Source organism: Xyrauchen texanus, chromosome 24, assembly GCF_025860055.1.
Source record: "Xyrauchen texanus isolate HMW12.3.18 chromosome 24, RBS_HiC_50CHRs, whole genome shotgun sequence".
NCBI lineage: Eukaryota > Metazoa > Chordata > Actinopteri > Cypriniformes > Catostomidae > Xyrauchen > Xyrauchen texanus.
Window position 1 is genome coordinate 25,646,063 of NC_068299.1, and position 21,275 is coordinate 25,667,337.

A 21,275-nucleotide genomic window follows, 5' to 3' on the forward strand; every position below is an offset into this window, starting at 1 on the left:
TGAGAGTGGCGTTTGGTTCCTACGGGGGGCTCGATGCCGGGGCGGGGCCATGGAGTCAGGGCAAAGTCCTTGACGGTGTCACCGAACAGGCCAGGTTGAGTCAAAGGTGGCGCTCCTGGACCAAGAAGGTGGACATCGCCCGCCAGAGAGACCGCGTCATGACCTTCTTCGCATGGAGGGCAAGGTCGGATGCCAAGCGCTGTTCCTGCATTGATCTCGGGGTGGATCTACCCTCGTGCAGTTCTTTTAGTGCCTTGGCTTGGTGGACTTGCAGGAGAGCCAAGGCGTGCAGGACGGAGCTGGCTTGTCCAGTGGCACCGTAGGCTTTGGCTGTCAGGAACGACCTACAAGCGCTAGACAGGAGGTTCGGGTGCCCGCGCCAGGTGGCATAGGTGCACCGGGAGCGCCTTATCCACTGGGGGCATCACCGAGTACCCCTTGGCCACCCCACCATAGAGTGTAGTGAGGGCGGGGGAGCCAAAATGTCGGGACCAGGCAGTAAAAGGTGCTGTCCACAATCTTGTCAATCTTGCACTTCTGGGAAGAAAGGAACTGGGGTGGGGCGTGGCTGTGAGCGGCACCGTGGGCCCAGGAACCAATCATCGAGCCGCAAGGGTCGAGAGTGGAGGGTTCCACTCTAGCCCAACGCTCACGGCTACCCGGGAAAGCATGTCCGTCATTTCCGTGTCAGCATGTGACTGGGTGACCTCACCCGACGGGGGAAGCCCAGCCGAGGTTTCACATCCGAACAGAATCCAGCAGTTGAATGGGAAGCCATGGGAAATTCAGCACAGTGAATATTGACCGCTCGGTGGTTCGCGCGCCATCTCCTTTTTACCCGTATGTGTGGGGGAGTGGCATGAAAATATAACTCGGCAATTCCCATTAGCCTTTTATCAAAGATCAGAAGGTGTCTCTGGCTCGCAAGAGTGACCCCTAGTGTCACTTCATCGACACAACGTTGAGTGAGTGACAGATACTGGGATAAACGAGCACAAAAGATGAACTGGCACTGCACGGCACAGGTTAACAAGACAGGGCATGTGTGATTAATAAACTAATAATGGGCAAACAAGGAGGAGGGGTATGACGTAAGACAGACAGACACGTGGCGATACAGGAACAAATCAAAGCCACATACTCTCACAAGACAGAAAACACCTGAATAGAATGAGCAATATAAACCAACAAACAAGTTGAGAGAATGCGCAGCAACGCCAAACAAAGAGATGCCACGTACTGTCATACTAAACGAAACCTGAGCGTACACTCTGAGGCAAATGCCACGTGATGTACGCTACAGGCGACAAAAACAAGACAGGACACCTGTGCAAGAGTTCGGCCACACACACACACAAAATCTTAGACCGAAGTGACTGAACCTTAGCACAATGAGAAGACAGCTTGAGACCCGGGCACGCAGCGCAAAGCAAACTCAACGAGCGTCCACGGTTGCAAGAGACATGAAGCATGAGTGTCCGGATCCTGACACAGAACGAAACTGAACCAGACAGGGAAGTCAGGATCCAGACACCATGCTCCGGACATGATACACAAGACAGCTTGCAAACCGGGCCACAGCACAACATGAGCGCAACGCGAGGCGCAGCCGTGTTCGCAAGAGACAGACAAACTATCAACACGAGCGCATGCCGCCAAGATGACATAAGCACAATACACCCACGTCAACAGACAGAAACAGACCAGACAGGATGTCAGGATCCAGACACCATGCTCCAGTCAAGACAGACCGAAGAGTGCACGGCAGGGAATTCAACCAAAACTGTGTGCTCACACAAAGACAGACAATGAAACACAAGACAGGCATGGGACGATGATGCCATGGTCCTGTCAGACAAAAACCCATGGCACAGCCCTCTACAAAAGAGTAAATCACTTGCATATGCGAAAACATTTAGCCACCAGCTGGTAAAATTTCGGATTTCACTCAGTAGCGAAGTTCAAAGCCTTTAACTGGGTGTTGAGAGTAAATGTTTGGTTTGAATCATTCTGTGTTTCCAAAGACGATTTCCCTGCAGTCCACGTCAATGACTGATGTCTCTTTTACAGACATCAGTCTGTAAAAGAGACTGATGTCTGTAAAAGAGACATCAGTCTCTTTTACAGACTCTTTTAAAATTCTTTCTTTACTTTACAGTCAGTTGTTGAGTAAAAACAAAACAAAAAAAAAAACATTTAATTCTAATCACACATAGCATAGATGCGCTAAAGACAATATGCGCATTAATATTGCTGAGGCCTGAAGTCTTAAACAGACAGTACCGATTTAGCATGTGTTCTACATATCAATGTAAATACTTGTAAATAGTACAAATTATGCATATTAAATATAATACGTTACATTTCAAGACTATTATTGCTGGAATACACTGAATATAAAAAACATTCAAAGCTGAAAAGTAACCAAATTTATGAAAATGTATTAATATCCAGCCCTGCGGAATTGTTTTGCACAGGTCTGTGTACATTTTTATTTCAAAAGCAGAGAATAACCCAAATTTCTTGTGTTTTTTTAATTGGCTGTTTTTTTGGTAGTTATCAGCATATTGGTGTAGATGTAAAATCAGTAAAATCAGAAACTGGTTTGTTGTAAATTCAGTTGAAAATATTGGTAAAGTGTTCCATCCACATCTGCAAAAATTGCAGTTTAAGAACTATTAATGGAACTGAACATCATAAAAATAGCTTGATTCTGGTATTTATCCACTACATCAGTCTCTCTCCTTATTTGTTCTCCATTTTCCTTTCATGATGTCAAGGTCTAGTTGTCTCTCTATCGCTCTCTCTCTCTATCTCTCTCTCGGTTTGATTTCTGCATGATTTAGAATGATGACTAACTCTGCAGTCAGTTAGTAAGCTGAAGGTATGCAGTGAATCAGCCCATGACCCCCAGCCTGCTGCTACAACACTGCCTGACCCCCAGAGCCATCAGAACCTCTGTGAGAATGCCATGCTGGCCTTGTTCTCAAACACACACATTTATACAATTCACAGAAAAACAACCACATCCGCACAAAGCCACTGAGTCGTGACTGAGGAGGCCGCGATATCTCTCTTCATACGTGCTGATGTTAGTCTGAAAGACACACGAGTAGGAGAGCGGGGAAGACAGCCGTTAGTGTGTGAGAGAGACAGTGCAGGTGTACCTCTGTCAAAAGACACAGTGGCAGATATGTTTGGAAACAGGGAGGCTTTTCCCTCACGGCTAAGAGGAAGGTGGTAGAACTTCAAATGAATGACTATGTAAAGCTGACGTGTAACTAAAAAGCATTAGGATGATGCAGAGGAGCGGCTCATGATCCTCCACAGTTCTCTGACTCTATTTGGCACCTCTGTGAAATGATCACAGTTGAAGTGAGACACTCAATCAAAATGTACCCTCAACTATCCATTTTAAAGATTAATTATTAACTAAGCTCACCTCTGTGAAATGATCACACATCAAACTGGATTTATAAAGCAGCCATATCCTACACTTTTGTAGATTTCCCCCCCAAAGTCTACTTATGTTATTAGTCAAGGTTTCTTTTCAAAGTCTTAATGATGTCACTTTCTCCAAGACCATCACCACACTCTCCAACCAGTAGCCGTGGATGACTGCGGAGGTGCGTGCGCTGCTGAGGACCCGAGACTCCTTCTTCTGAGCAGGTGACAAGGCAGCCCTAAGAACATCAAGGGCCAAACTGTCCCAGGCCATCAGAGAGGCAAAGCACGCACACGCATAGAGAATCCATAGTCACTTACAGGACAGCAGCGACACGTGGCGCATGTGGCAGGGCATCCAGGCCATCACCAACTACAGGACAACATCAGTTGCCTGTGACAAAGATGCCTCCCTTACAGATGCGCTGAACAACTTCTACTCTCGGTTTGAGGCGCAGAATGACGTGGTGAACAATCAGGTGCTCTGTCTTACCACGGCCGATGTGAGAAAAACTCTAGGTACAGTCAACCCACGAAAGGCTGCTGGACCAGACAACATTCCTGACAGAGTGCTTAGAGGATGTGCAGACCAGCTGGCAGATGTTCTTACTGACATCTTCAACATCTCTCTGAGCAGCGCCGCCGTTCCAACGTGCTTCAAGGCCACCACCATCGTCCCCATGCCAAACAAGTCTTCAGAGTCCTGGCTCAACGACTACCGTCCTGTCGCACTCACACCCATCATCATGAAGTGCTTCGAGAGGCTCGTCATGAGGCACATTAAGACCCAGCTGCCCCCTCACTAGACCCACTGCAGTTCGCGTATCTTCCCAACAGTTCAACAGACGACGCCTTCGCCACCACCCTCCATCTGGCCCTCACCCACCTAGATAAAAAGGACTCGTATGTTCGAATGCTGTTCATAGACTTCAGCTCAGCATTCAACACAATCATTCCTCAGCACTTGATTGGAAAGCTGAACCTACTGGCCCTGGACACCTCCCTCTGCAACTGGAACCTGGACTTCCTGACTGGGAGACCTCAGTCAGTCTGGATCAGCAACAGTATCTCCACCACCACCACACTGAGCACTGGGGCCCCCCCAGGGCTGTGTGCTCAGTCCACTGTTGTTCACTCTGCTGACTCACGACTGTGCAGCAATGCACCACTCGACCACATTGTCAAGTTCGCAGATGACACGACCGTGGTGGGTCTCATCAGCAAGAACAACGAGTCAGCATACAGAGAGTAGGTGCAGCGGCAAACGGACTGGTGTACAGCCAACAACCTGTCTCTGAATGTGGACAAAACAAAAAAGATGGTTGTTGACTTCAGGAGAGCACATAGTGAACACTCTCCGCTGAACATCGACGGCTCCTCTGTAGAGATCAACAAGATCACCAAATTCCTTGGTGTTCACCTGGTCGGAGAACCTCACCTGGTACCTCAACACCAGCTCTATTACCAAGAAAGCCCAGCAGGGTCTCTACTTTCTTTGAAGGCTGAGAAAAGCACATCTCCCACCCCCATCCTCACTACATTCTATAGAGGGACTATTGAGAACATCCTGAGCAGCTGCATCACTGCCTGGTTTGGGACTTGCACCATTTCGGACTGGAAAGCCCTGCAGAGGATAGTGAGAACAGCTGAGAAGATCATAGGGTCTCTCTCTTCCCAACATCAAAGATATTTACATAAAACGCTGCATCCGCAAAGCAACCAGCATTGTGGATGACCCCACACACCCCTCACACAAACTCTTCACCCTCCTGCTGTCTGGCAAAAGCTACCGAAGCATTCGGGCGGTCACGGCCAGACTGTGTAACAGCTTCTTGCCCCAAGTCATCAGACTCCTCGACTGGACTGACACACACACACCTTTACACCATCCAACTTTTGCACATGTCCAGAGTTGCACTTTAATTCATTGTCACTTCATACCTGGCTGCTACCTCAATAACTGCTATGTCCATAGAACACTATTTCATAGTATGTTATGTTTACATTTAGTGCACTTTTTGCACTACTCGATTACAAATGTGTACTGGTCGGCGCTGCACTGCCTCTTACTGTGCGTATTGCCCTGTTCCTTTTAGTAATTTATTGTACTGTCCCATACTTTTTGCACACGTTTGCATGTGCACTTTATGTAGAAATTTTATTTAGTCTGTGTAGTCTCATGTGGTTCTGTGTTTGTCCTATGTTGATTTATGTAGCACCATGGTCCTGGAGGAACGTTGTCTCATTTCACTGTGTACTGTACTAACTGTATATGGTTGAACGACAATAAAAACCACTTGACTTGACTTGACTTAATTTAGTTTTACATGGCTATTTTCCACCATCCCTCTGACCTTTATGACTTCTGTATGTAAATGGCTTCTGTTATGATTGGTTTCTACACAGTGGCGTAGTTCATCGGGGTGGGCAACGTTGCAAAATTGACTATGTGCTGAAATGTAAAAGTGAACAATAATATTGTAGTGTATGTTTGTATGGTTTTAACATCAATACCATGACGTTTTTACAGCTTGCACCAGATAAATAATTTGTCAACCAGGTGCCGATTGCTTAATGGGTTAAACTATTTTTTTATTCTGTGTGCATGTCTTGTTTAGAATACATTAGGTTTATTGTAGGCTACATCACAATTTTTTCTATCCTATAGCAATTGTTTACATCGTAACTGTTATTGGTTATCAATCTTTACAGAACAGCTGTCATATTAAATCAATAGCTAAGGCACAACCATACGTTGTGAAATACAAACAACTTTTCAGTGCATTTTTTTCTCTCTCTCAGGTAAGTAGATTTGGCTTACCTGTTCATTATTTTCAACAAAGTCATGACTGTTTTAAATTGTAAAATTAGCTTTTACTTGGTGACTTCCATTTAAAACAGGCTGGTTGCGCAATTGGTTCTGCACTATTCATTCAATTGTTTTCAATAAATAAACCTGTATTTGCTAATTGTGAATGCGTATCATGTTCTATAATGTACAAAAATCATGAATGCAAGGCAAGCACATCGCAGATAAATGCCCCTTTTCAGAGGAATTTAGCGTCAGATTTGGAATAGATTAAGTATTTTAAATGGGTTGCATAAACAAAATTTTCTTTGACTATTTTCTGAAAGTTGTTTTCTTTTTAGAATTGTCTACTTGTTGACTCCAAAATGTTCATTTAAACATCAGTGAAATTAGTCGTTCCATACATCCCTAGTAAACATGACAAATTACACATTATTTACTGAATACATATTATTAAAATCATCATCAATTGGTTTAAACGGCTCCTTTTACTGATCTCATGTGTGTTATAATGAGGTATGTAGTCATTGATAACACTTTTATAGTGTTCCTTATATTTAAATGCTCCTCTAAATGCCTCCCCCAGCAGCGTGGGCGGTCTCCAAGTGTTCACAAACAGTATACCTTTGCTCAGTTGTTTTGACCTCTTTTTTTGTGACTTATTCATTAGTGGACGAGAGAGAGACAGAGAGCGAATGATGGATGCCAGTCTGAATGCAGTTCCTACTCAGACAGACACATTTAAAGAGATAGTTCACCTAAAAATAAAAACTCTTGTTATCATTTACTCTAGTCCATGCCATTCCAAATCTGCATGACTATCTTTCTTACGTGGAACACAAAAGGAGATGTTAGTCAGAATGTTAGCTTCAGTCACCATTCACATTCATTGATCCTTTTGTGTTCCACAGGAGATAAATTCCTCATTGTGAATTCATTGTAAATACATTTACACATTTTTGTTACCAGTGGCTTTTGAGATATCCTGGGTAAAATATTTATTTTGACAGGCCCAAACCTGTCTGGTGCCCGAATTTATAAAAACAAAGTTACAATAAATTACATTTATTCTGGGGCTGCCACCGTTACAAAGTCATTCAGGTTTCGTACAGAATTTTACTTTTTGGGTGAACTATCCCTTTAAACACACACTTATGTTCTCTAAAACACTCCCACACCAGCACTGAACACAGCAATGAGTGCATCTCACGAACACACACACGTAAAGAGGCACACCCCCATGCCGGCTTCCACAGACTCAAGCTACGCCGTGGCACGATAAAGCAGCATGGCAGCACGAGCCGTCCCTGGTTAAACACACACATACGAAAACACACAACATGCACTCCCTCGACCTGCTTACTTTAAAGAGAAGCAAGGATAGACAAGCTACTTACCTCTCTTCTGCACCCAGCCTTCTTTAACAATGGTGACATCGCTCATGTTGGCTCAGTCACACTGTACTCGCCGCTCGTACAAACTAGCTCCTGAAGGAGTGGGGGGGGAGGGGAGGAGAGGAAGGGGGGGGCTCTCCCAGCCTCAGCGTCTCTCTCTCCCTCCCTCACAGGTCTCTCTCAGTCGTTTTTCTCGTTGCCTGCCACTGTCTCTCGCTCCACTCTCAAAGGCGTTGTGTAGCAGTTTATCCCTCCTTCCGTTGCTTTTCTCTCTCCGTGGTGCTGTGTATCTCTCTCTCTCTCTCTCTCTCTCTCTAGATCTTCCCACTCCTCGACAGTGACTCAGCCTGGAAGAAACGTAAAAAAGGAACATGTGGATTTTTCACCCTTTTCTTTCTCTTAACTCCCCCTTCATTCTTACACAATCTGCCAAGACAGTCATTGTAAAAGCAGACATGCAAGCCCCCGTCACCTCTCTAATTTCACTCTCTGTACCTGTTTTTCTTTCTCATTCTCACTCTAAACATGCACAAGTGTTTAACACCTATGAGCAACACAGTTGCTTAAAACAAAGACTGAGGCAAATGATTGTGAAAGTAAACAAGCAAACACGAAATCCCATGTTAGATGTGGAATCTTCAGAAGGAAAGCAGTGAGCTGCGTGAATTGGAGCTTTTCCACTGCAGGGTACATCTCGACTCGACTCGACTCAGCTTGCTTTTTTGTGGTTTTCCACTGTGGATAGTACCTGGTACCTGATACTTTTTTTAGTACCACCTCGGTTGAGGTTCCAAGCGAGCCGATAATAATTTTGACGAAATTTGAGATCAACCCACTAGTTTTAAAGGTAGTAACAGCTATATGATTTTCGAATTGTGTGGTCAATAAACGAGGTGCAGATGGTCAACTCATTAGCGATGAGCGAAACAATAAAGTCTCTCAGGAAGTGTCTAAGCTGTTGGCCGCACACGGCTACCACTGGACCTACCAACAGTGTAGGGAAAAAAAACGTAAAAGTGACTACAGAACCATCAAGGAAAAGTGGAAGTGGTTCGACCAAATTGGCGCTATCTAAACCGGCGAGCAATGGGAGGGAGAGTGCCCTGGACTCGATGGACGATGGAGGATGGTACGTTTTGTTACATTAACTCTATACTCTGCTTGAAAAAGTGTGTTACTTTTTAATTCATCAAATCGGACAAATCATTAAACAGATAAACAGCCTATGTTTATATTGCTGTTTAACCCCCTTTTGGAGCACGAACCATGAAAATGATATACCTGAACTTAAATGGTTGTATTTACTGGACCCTTTGGAGTATTGACACAGTTGTAGAATCTTTGAAAGAAGACACTTTGGGCTTTATTTCCCAAGTTTCAGAATTAATATATATGTTGTTATTTTTTCAAGTTAGAGAAGCTGAAGTTTATAGTAATGCTGAACATGTTTTTATAATCTAAAATAACAATAATAAAAGTGCCAAGACAACCCATAGAAAGTTCTCAAAGCCACAAGTCTAAAAAAGTTATGTTTCAAATTTGAAGATGATCTAACAAAAAATGAGGTTCCTGCAAGCTTTTTTCTCTGTAAAACCGCTGGAAGCGTACAGATTAAAATTAAGGCTCCGCCTTTCAAGATGGCACAAAATCTGACTGCACTGCTTGGCTATTCTGAATAAAACTACGCCGCAGTTTTAAAAAATAGACTTTGGAGACAGGCTCGTTTTGTTTATGAGACTCTAATATATAAGATAATATACAGTTTTACAACATGAATGCTGCTCATATTGCATAGCTTGTTGAAGAACGATGACGAAGGGTAATTCTTTCAGGCGAGATCTCATGTAAACAATAGAGAATATATCAATATTTCTCAGATTTATTACTTTTATGGACAAAAAGTGCTATTGGATGTTTTTCAATGAACGCTTGACATGGACAATTGACCCAAGTGTGGCGAACTGGACTCATCCGGCAATCGCGTTTTTATAACAAAGGTATGAAGTCCTGTTTTGGTATTGCATGTTTTCGTTTGTACTCCTGGCACAAATAACTAAATTGCTGTTTCTGGAGCATTGCTATCATGAAACAGAGATCGGATATCAATGTTGCTTTGACCTTTGAAAAGATGTATAATTTGTTAACATTAATTACATTTATAGACAGTATATTATATATTAAATGTAAGCAGAGTGGCGTCACTAGCGCGTGCGGGGGGATTGCGTATCAACAGGTTAAAAAATGGTGTCAGAATTCTGTCTACTATCAAATCAAACATGCTGAAAGGAATAGTCACCCAAAAATGAAATTTTGTCTTTGTAAGTAAAATCGTAAGATATCGTATTAAATGGATTGTATAAAAAGGTCCAACTTTTATTCGCATAGAGATTATAACCTCCTATCCAACAATTTATTTGCAAAGAAAGGAAAAGTCTATTAACACATTTTGGTACTAATTCCATATTTAGCCTGTTTATGCAATACAAATGACTGATGTGTGTCAATAACAATAGTATTATGAGTTCTCATGAGACTGGGTAGTTTGGGCATCAATGACTATAAACATGAAAAGCCTGCTACAAATAAACATTTTTTTGACTTTTTTGTTTTTTAACACAAGTGTAATTCCGCTAATGACATTTCAGAGTTTCAGTGAAAGATTATCATTGAATACTGGATTCAGTTTTGGTCCTCATCTAAAGCTATTATATGGCTTCAGAAGACTTGGAATATAACCATACAAAATTTTCATTTTGGGGTGAACTATTCCTTTAAAAAGTTGCTAATGAGTTACAAATGAAATTTCAAGATATCAGGTTGAAGAAACACTGATAACTGAACTATTTTAGAACGAGAAAAGGGGCTCTAAAACACAAGACCAATGTGGCAGAGAGCCAACACTAGTAACATCTGAGAAATGGAAACATTGATGAAGTTTTTGATTAATGATAAAGAAAAATAAAAATAAAAATGCATAGAGGCACTTTCAGTTTAAGAATTAACAATTTATAATTAATAGAGTTATACGTGGGCACTGAACATTTTTATGCTTTTCCAAACACATTTCTAATTATTTTCTAGTGAGCAAATAAATCGAAATTATTCTGTAAATGTGAAAACATGTTCTTTCATTTAATCATCAAAGTCTAAAATATAATGAAAGTAAAAATCTAACACTAAATATGATGCTATGGATAAGTACAGTTTAACATTAGTATACTAACATTTTATATGTTCCCAACATTGGTGGGTGAAAATATTGATTTTCCAATGCATCTTCATCTCAATATCAATTCTTAAATCCCAAGATCGACCTTTTACTCTATGCACAACTCTCTACTATGAGAGAAAATCACTCGCATTTGCAACCAAATTTTACTCTGTGCAACTATAATGTATGTTTGGCAACTGGCTGGTAAATGTTTAGATATCACCCACCAGATTGTGTAGTATAGTGGTGGAGTATTCAGCAGCAAGATCCTTTCACTGCTTGTTGAGAGTAAAAGTTGTTCCGTGAAATGTTTCCAAAGATGATATCCACGCAACCAATTTGTCATTGAATAATGTCTCTTTTTATACCATTTCTGTCAGTTGTTGATCAAAAACTACAAAACATTAACATTATATGCACTCATTTACAAACGCTCTGTACAGAAAAAGTTTTCTTAAAGAGACAGTACAGAGAGCATGTTCAACAAATTAATATAAATACTTGTAAATAATACAAATTATGCAATTAAACAATAAACATGTCACAAAAAATTATATATGAAATATAATATTTTATTTATGGATTGAATACATGGATTTCTTCATTTATAAAAAGCCAATATTATGAAAAACCAATAAGATTTAATATATAAGAATTAATATTTTCATAATGTACTTAGTCATTATGGTCTCCTGTATAATTAACAGCATCAACTTGGAGAGAATTTCTCAAATATTTAAGCAAAAAGGGACATTATAACTGAAATAAACCCATATGAATAGATACTGAATCAAATCAGAAGTTAAATCAAATCGAACCGAGAGCTTGTGAATTGGAATCTAATCGGATATCGATATCAATACCCAGTTCTAGTTCCCACAGCTTCATAATAAGAGTGACAAATTTCTTCTTTTGCTGTTGCTGATGACTGGGTTTCATAAAATTATGACAAAAAAATTTACAATCACACAATACCGTATTTCCTTGTTTTGCTTTATCGTATGTACTTTAAGTCTAATAGCTGAAATATGATTTTGAAGATATATTCGCTGCATTTCTTTCGCCTTGACAATGCTAAATTGTATGGTAGAAAGGAAACATTATCTTGGTCAAAGTATTTTGTTTTTGCAGAAGCAGCGGTAACTAAGCAGTGTGAGAAAATTAAAATGTAAATCTCTAATGGTTAAACAGAGGAAAAGAGAGCAATGTGATTCTTTAACTTTGAGCAATAGGTACATTTAAGGGTGGGACAGGTGGGACATGTCCCTACCACTTTTTGCATTTGCCAATTTTCTCCCCACCAGTTATTGAAATAGATTTAGTCAGGTGTTTAATGCACAAGAAACATTTCCAGTTTTTGAGCAGTTTCCGTTTCGTTCATGTGTTTTAATAAATTGTTATACAGTATTTCCAGTACTGGAGTTTGTTATAATGAGTGCTCGCAGTGGCTGTTATCAGTGGTGTTGAGTGACAGCGGCTGGAGATGTTCTCTCATGCACACAGACACTTGCTCTACTCGCTCCGCTGCTGAGCAACTTGTGCTTCTTTCCAGTTAAATCACAAAGCAAAATGCAAGCAGAAGTGTACCCACCAAAGGCAGTTTATAAGGCTAGAGAAGTCTTAGCCTCCCTCTTTTTCACAAGTCTGATTGCTGCTCACGTCTAGGATCTGTTTCCCAAACTCAAGTCCAAAACTTAAGTAATATTGAGACTATTGCTGACTCTACATCATTGGCTGTGGTCGAATGAATCTTTTATTCGCTTGAGTGGTGAGAATGTCTTCATAACTTAAATAATTTTAAATTTTTAACAAATATTAACTTAAGTAGTGTAATTATTGGACTAAAACCCTATTTATTAGTTTATGGTAGATCGATCTCGTTGAAACAGAATACATCCAAGTTTGTAACTTTCTTTTTTAAATTAGTCTGCAATTCATTTTTAAATCAATAAACATCCCATTTAAACTAGAAACGAACCAGCACTTGATTTTGGTGAAAATAAATTAATCAGATGCATTCCTTGAACTTGTTATGAAGACTCTCTCCACTATCACTAGGAGAGATCAACCTATTAGAGAAGTCACTATCACCATGGACACAGATAGCTCTGCAGCGACCACCCACTCACTGCGAAATTAAGTTGATTTCACTCTCAAACCATATTTGCAATAAACGTATAATCAAGTACTTATAGTCAATCTATATTGTAATTTTTATTTGATTACATAATTTGCAATGCTTGATGCGACAAATTGTTCATTACCTCATAAATGTGATAAATATTTCACACAAAACAAATAATAAAAATAAAATAACATATAAAATATGTTTTATATGGACTCAGCCACGGCTGGAGTCCACGATGGAGGATGGTAGGTTAACTCTATACTCTGCTTGAAAGCTTCACTATATTTAGTTGACCAGCTACTGGAAAGCTTGCTTGTAAAACAACCAGGCAAATTTAATTGTTACACTTGTGTAAAATCATCATGCAACAACTGCTTTTGCAGCACAATGAGCTAGTAGCTAACAGTTGCGGCCGTGTTGTTGTTTTGTGTTGTGTTTACTGTTGGCCTTTACTTTTGGACTTGCAGAAGAGAACAAGCCAGCACCCACTCCTGCCACGATCAAAGAGCCAGTTCCTGAAGCCTCGGACATCCCAAAGCCAGCGCCTGATGACTCTACCATCCCAGAGCTAGCACCTGAAGCCTCAACCATCCAAGTGCTAGCACCTGAAGCCTCAACTGTCCCAGAACTAGTGCCTGAAGCCTCAACCATACCAGAGCTAGTACCTGAAGCCTGAACCATCTCAGAGCTAGCGGCTGAAGCCTCAACCGTCCCAGAGCCAGTGCCTGAAACCTCGTCAAGCCATGTTGTCAAGCCTGCCATGCCAAGCTGCCCCATCTGTCAAGCCATGCCAAGCCGCCATGTCTGACCCAACTGATGTTATCAGTTCAAGTCAAGTCTCTGGTTGATTTCTGTTTTTGTTTTACTTTGGATTTTCTGTTTGTTGATCTTGTAAATAAAACTGCACTTTGGTTCAGCACTTCACCATCATCTTCATCTTGCTCCAGTCTTCCTGCCCTGCCTAACCGTTACAGCATTATTGGACATGCCCCTACCCATGGGAACAATGCATAATTTTACTGACGTTAACTGGTCTTGTTGAGTATTTCTCTGCAATTAAAGTGAACAACTGAACCAAGATTTACTATACAAACCAATTTTGCTTGTAGCCACAGCATTTCTGTGAGATTCTTCCTGCCTTCAGCATTAAAAAAAAAAGAGTTGTATGTTGCAGAGAGATTCAAGATTAATGGGAAGTTTGTCTGCAGCCATCCACCAATGTTGGAGCCACAAACAGAAACTGAGAGGACCATGTTGTCTATCTAAAACCTGATAAATGGAAATTAGAAATTTGTGAATGAATTCGGCAGATGTGGATGTCTAAAGACATTTTTCAAGAGTGCTCTCACACTCTCTCTCTCTCTCTCTCTCTCTCTCTCTGCATACAACTGAAGAGCACTTAATGTTAAGTCAATTTAATAATGTCTTTAATGCCTTTTTTTCTCATTTTATATTAGCTAATCAAAGACTTCTTTCAAATTAATTCTTCCATTAATTTGGCTCACAGGACATTCAAAGAATAAGTCAAGCTTGTTTATGCTTTCGTGAAGCACATAGCACCCAGAAGCATTTCGACTGTTCCCCCTTGTCTTTAAATTTTAAAATCTATATTACATAAAGTCTGAATTGCTGTTAGCCAAATTAGTTAGACCTATAAATCATACAAGAAATACTGCTGGAAATTATGCAAGATACCATAACATGACAAAGTCATAACTGAGATGGCTGTAACTTATTGTTCTGGTCTTCTTTTATAGTTATTGTTAGTTCTTCTGATTTTTAGGAATCATACAATCTATCTTAAGTTTCTGAACACCAAACATCTTTCATTAAAGTTAAAGTAAATAAAGTTACATTTTATCTTCATAGTACAATTTACAATTTCATCTCAAAAGATCATGGACAATTATATTCCTAATTTAATGACCCCTTTAAAATAAACTTGGAATAATACTGTAGATACTGGTCAAGTAAGGTTAAAGTTATGCACTCATAGGTTGGCATGTGCGTCACAGTTATAAGGTCTTATTACTCAAATCTTATTACTCAAATTGCTCCTCAAAATCTAATTTGACACTAAACGAACCCACTATACGCATCAGCGCGCACATTCCATGCCTGCAAGTCTCCAAGATTGCAAGACTTTCCTTTTTCCCATTCTTACACAGACGAATTATGTTCATATTGAGCAGCGACTGAATCACATATATCGTCATTCACAGATATGCCATCGCCATTATTCCGCGGATACAGTCTGAGGGAGGAGTCACACAGTTTGTAAACAACAGGGCGTGACACCTCAAAACATCAAGATTAAAGCCAATGCGGGAAACTGGATTTCCAGTTCGTGGAACACTAAGGACTACAGGACTGCAACCTGCTGGAAGGTTTTCTAATTATCTTGAGCTATTAGTTGCAAATCTTTCTCATTTAATGCAATGAACAGCTGGCTTGTTGTGCCCTTCACTATTTATAGTTACTTAAATTGCGCTTCTACGTTGTAGAGGCTTTACCAGTTATCAAAATGAAATTGCCAGTGGAGGGTTGGGTTTTCTAGGGAGCAAGAATTGGGGTGTAGGCAAAATCACTCTAGGCCACTAGCAGAGTTGCAGCTTCTTATCATTTCCCCCTTCTTCGCAGCCTTACGCCGTCGCAACAGCAGCAGCATCACGCTTCGTATTTATGCGAATCATGATCGAGTCATTTAGTGCTACAATGTATCGAAGCTGTGTCAGAGTAAGCCAGGCGTTCCATCAAGTGTTACATTCAACATTCGTGTTACAGTTATAGCGGGATTTCTTTTACCTGGCGCTGGCGTTGGTAGGGAGACCAGTGGGATTCCCTCGCCTCGCAGCTTCCCTGAGTATGTGCGCGTCCTCCTTAAAAGCTCGAATGGAGCATGGATGGATAGGACAGTCGGAGAACAACGCCTACATAGAGTGAACTCTCTCAAGTGGTCACTACTAGAGTGTTGTCTCGAAAGGTGATTGTATGATGGTACTAACGGCGAAAAGGCTGTGGTTGATTCTGAACACACCACACAGCGAGTTGACGACTTTCAGGAATACTCCTGACGTCACAGACGCGGATACCCTCTCTCACCCCACGTCTCCCGCTACAGTCCGCGCGCCCGGGTTCTGTTGCTGCGTCTCTCGCTCTCTCTCTCTCTCTGCTCTGCTCCATAGACGCTCCTGGCTGCGAGTGCTGCGAGGCTCAGGGAACTCTCGCGAGAGTCGTTTTCTTTTTTGGCATGAGACGCTTGTCTTCTGCATCATTCGAAGTTCTTATTCTGGATTGAGGATCATTCTGTTGCGTTAAATTAATTGAGACCCGGTTAATGAATGAGATGTTTCTCTCTCATTAATTTACAACAAGTTAATGCTGGGTGTGTTCTGAAGGAGCTTAGTTACGTAATTATGTGCGCACATAGACTTAGAAAAAAAGAGGAGAAAGTCTACATCATTTGTTTTATGAGTTTGGTAAGAGTTTACAAGAAATTGTCATTTGTTAACATTAGTTAACATGATCTAACAATGAACATCACTTTTACAGCATTTATTAATGTTTGTTAATGTTAATTACAAAAGTAACTGAGACATTTTTTTAAATCTAAAGTTGTATATGTTAACATTAGTTAATGCAATATTGTTAGTTAATGATACCTAATGCAATAACTAATGTTAACAAATGGCGCTTTATTGTAAAGTGTCACCATGAGTTTAAACAGACACATTCCCTGTGGGAGGATCTGAGTTCTTATCTGTCTTCTTATCTTTTCCTTAAAGGATGATTTTACATTATTCAATAATGACCAGCAGTTGCAAATGTGGTTATTTTTTTGCTTGTTTTGCTGTGTAAATACTTAATAAAAACAAATTGTGTGACTCTTAACCAGATTCATAGTCTTTTTAGTTGAAATATCTCATACTCTATACACTTTCACACTCATACATAATGGCAACAAGGGAAAAAATAGTTTTCTTTCTGATTGATACATATCTGTTATTTATTTTGATTGTAATTATTTAAAATGTATAATTGCATTTTATTTATTTATTATTTTAATGTATTTGATATGATATGTGTATATTTTTCTTTTACTTTGTCATTTTTTCCATATACAATAATGATTTGTGTTTTTCAAGTTTATATAGTACAAAACACCTAAAGTGTGTGTATGTTGTCAGGTATGTGTATACTTTTGTGGTATTCTGTGCTAATGTTGTATTTTCAAAGTGAGTAAAGAACAGGAGCCATAAATATGACAATAAGGAATTGTATCTCATTCTCACCACTCAATCACTATATCCTGTTTGTAATTGTATGTGTGTGTGTGTGTGTGTGTGTGTGTGTGTGTGTGTGTGTGTGTGTGTGTGTGTGTGTGTGTGTGTGTGTGTGTGTGTGTGTGTGTGTGTGCGTGCCTGCATGTGTGCGTGTGTGCATGCGTGTGTGTGTGTTGCTACTTTACTAGGCCGGCAACTGCACCAAACTTTTGAGTGGGCAGAGACGGAACTGCAACATATGAGCATATTGTAAGAATTTGTTGCTATGAGGACATGTTTCTTTTCTCCTTTTAATATTTCAAAAGAATTCAAATGGTAAATAATTTACTACAAAATTAAATCGCTATTGCAATTCATTTAGTTTAGAACCAGAGTAGTTATACCATGTTTTTGTGTGTTTGTGTGTCAGTGAAATAATAATAAATTAACATTATATTATTCCTACAACACCTAAAACAGGTTTAAATGACTGATTTTGATTTATCGTTACCAGTACTTTAACAAAACATAATTATGTCCTTATTCACCTAGAGAAGTCAAATTACTGAGTAAATCAAACTATGACATCTCTATATGAAAAAGGGATCAAATGTCTGTGCTTAAGAGCACAGAATCTGAAGTTAGAACGAGGTAATACCTGAATAACAAGCTGACCGCACAAGGATTGCACTGGCAGACTCTTTGGAATCCCACCCCCTTACACCTATTCATGAGGTTCATATTTCCCCAATATTTCAGAAAAATGTCAGATGTTCCTTGTTTTCATGTCTTATAAACTTTTTACATAGAAGATATAACATAGAATTTAAAATATATAATAACGTTTATCAATACATAAAGATTATAATTTTTCCTTGCATCAACTTTGTAAATTGTACTCATGTTTTCGTTTTGCTATCATTGTTGTTTTAATGTTGTTTTACGAATATGTTATGCCTATAGCCTATGTGTTTCTATGCATATCTTAAGATTTATATACAGTATGTATATTTTCTTTATTTCTGTGCAGGTTTTACAATCTCATTTGCCCTTTATTTCCTGTTCTCTCCATTAAATGCGCAAGAGACCAGAGTAATTCTCAGAGCAGAACTCTGTATTTTTCAAAGCAGAGCATATTAACCACAGCAGCTGCAGACCTCAATGTTTGGCCTGGTATCACCTGGACATCGCTGAAATAGAAGATTTCTGTAAATTTTTTGATCCCACTGGACAAAGTGCTCCGCATTTCTGTTTTGTGAGTGGTTGGTGTAAGGCTATGGCCTCAGCTCGGCCCCCTGCCCATACTGATTGTTCCAGATGGCGGCGGGAGGTACAGCAGAGGTAAGGCAAGAGTCCTTAGCTGTGACACAGGTGGGGAATGGCCTGTTTAAACCCACAGGAAAGCAGGCCTGGCAGGCAACCCCCTGTCCCTCAATCAGCTGTCTATGCCTACAGAGAGAAAGTGTAGTTTCCCCATAGCACTCTGGACATTGCTATACACACAAGGGTTTGCATGGGAACACATGATAAAAGTCTGTTACACCAAGAAACTTCACTAGGTGAGAGGCTTCTAAAAGTGAGATGACAGATGTGAGCCAATATTATTACAATAATTAGACCCTTTCTGTCCAGAGGCATCATGCCAATTCAAATAGGTTTTGAGCCAACTGGATTTTGAATGCAAGGATTTTGTTTCTATGATAATTAAAGGAATAGTTCACCCAAAAATGAACATTCTCTCATCATTTACTCACCCTCATGTCATCCAAGATGTGTATGAATTTCTTTCTTCTGCAGAGCACAAGCTTTAAAACTTTGGCACCCATTCACTTGTATTGTATGGATCAAAAGAACGGAGAAATTCTTCTAAAAATCTTTATTTGTGTTCTGCTGAAAAAAGAAAGTCATACACATCTGGGATGGCATAAGGGTGAGTAAATGATGAAAGAATTTTCATTTTTGGGTGAACTATTCCTTTAAGTTCACCCATTCACATGTGGTCAATCCAATTAAGTTGCACCTTCCGCAGATCTTTTGTTTTAAATTTGTAAGTTCGTCATGCCCTCATATCGCTCCTCATCAATGTGAGCATTTCCCATGGAACACAATAGAGGTTGTTATCAATATGTCGGGTTTTCCTGAAAATGCATGGTTATCTCTGGATGTCAAGTTCTGTTGCAATTTTGCAAAAAGCATTGTTTGATGTTAGATCAGGTTTTGATCCCAAGTCCCCTTGGGTTACTACTGAAAATCAAATAATTTTCCAGAACTACCCAGTTGTTATCAGTGTTAATAATTGTAAAAGTGTAAATAATTACACATGTATGTCAGCTAAACATTGCTTTAGTCATTTTTCATGTTTCGTTCTTGATAATAATTAAATGAAACCTGAGCAGTTTTTAATTGAAATTCTGAAAGAAATTGTGTCAGTTTGTAAGTCAACACTTTAAATTATAGGTGTATGATTTTCCTGTCATCAATCAATCTGGGGCCACATTAGCCACTTGAATGCAGTTAGGTGAACCAGAATGGGTATTTTTGGCCATTTGCTCCCCCATCTGAAAAGATAAAGCTGTCCTGCACACCTTTGACAGGGGCTACAGCTGCTCTGCCTGATCTCATGTGCCATCTTTGCCTACAGCTGTCCCTCTCTCCATCCAGGGCCACATACAAGAGGCTCCGGCGACCACTGACATGGACACACATAAAAGAGCTATGGATAAATCTCCTGAGCTTCTCTGTTGTCCTAGAATGTTCTAAGGGTTCAGCTGGCAAAATGCCCTCTTGTCCATTGGGAAGGGTCAGCCTGAGCTGGGCCTGGGCTCAGTGGGTCTGGGGAGGAGTGGGGTGCGTGAAGGGGGAGCGATTAAGCAAGGTAAAAGTGCTGTCAGAGGTCTTATACCTCAGTCTTATCCCCCAGGAGTGATGTACTGATGGGGGAAGGGTTGTGTGTCTGTGCTGCCCGTCTGGAATGGAGGGAATGGATGTGTGAGAAAAGAGGATTTCATATGAGATCCCCGTATTACCTTCCCCTGGCCAGGTGGAGCCATATGGGACACGTGTGAATTTCTATATGTTTGCTTGACAGATGAATGCACAGTGGCAAACTTGACTGTTCTAAATATTTTCATATATCTTTAGCACTTGCTTCTTGAAAAAACATGAAAACATGAAAGGATTAACCCTGACTAACTATGTACGACAACTAACCTTTTTAGTCTTAAAACTATATGATGTTTGTTGTGGAGTTGTAGGGGACAGTTATTTATCTATATGTTTCTATTGAGATGTTTTATTGTATTAATTACTAATAATAAAAACTAAATAAAAAATGTAACATTTTCTTCTTAATCACAAGCTATACCCTTTTTCTAAACTTCAATTATGAATGACATCAACAGTGGGTTTATGTGTTATTAATTACCATAATACACTATGTGCTACTGGTGGAAATTGCATTGTTTAGATTTACTTTGACTTTTAAAATGGATATGAACAAAATCTCAGTTCTGTTCTTGAATGCCTCCGTTAACGCACCAGGACTTTATGGACCAGTGAACTCAAGAAGTAAAGGGTATAATTATTTTGATCTTTACATACTTTCTCCTATCCCCGTTTAATTTGCAGAGTCAATTATAATTAAGCCATTTAAAAGTTTATTTTACTTTATTTACTTATTTTAACAGAGGTTTAACTCAAACCGTGTATATTTTGCTAAGTAGTGGTAGTGTTTTAGACTCGTGTGCTTTCTGCTGTGCACTGTGATTGACACAGTGGCCTCTGGCAGGTCCACTGGATGAGGAAGGCAGTCTCTCACTGCCCCCAGCAAGTGCAGCTGTTACTGGGGTGTGACATCTGGGCTTGATAGATCATCATGATGCCAGCGGTGCCCGAAACACCCCTAGGTGCCACACACTACATTTATGCCACACCCCCTGCACATCCTTCTTTTCCAGATGCATGCTGGGGTGCCATGGTGTGCCATCCAATCTCACAGCCTTGCAGCCAAGGCTCTCAGACTGGGAGC

At 40.2% G+C, this 21,275-nt stretch overlaps 1 protein-coding gene across 1 annotated transcript in view; it reads right to left on the bottom strand.

Annotated features, from left to right (window-relative positions):
- LOC127617855 (RAC-gamma serine/threonine-protein kinase-like) overlaps positions 1–16,199 on the bottom strand; it is a 159,537-nt gene extending 143,338 nt beyond the window's left edge. The window contains exons 1-2 of the mRNA XM_052089965.1: positions 15,792–16,199; positions 7,651–7,994 (exon numbers count right to left, since the gene is read on the bottom strand). Coding sequence (XP_051945925.1) covers positions 7,651–7,696 — 46 coding nt within the window. The 5' untranslated portion in view covers positions 7,697–7,994; positions 15,792–16,199. The remainder of the gene's footprint in view (positions 1–7,650; positions 7,995–15,791) is intronic.
- Positions 16,200–21,275: the final 5,076 nt, after the last annotated feature.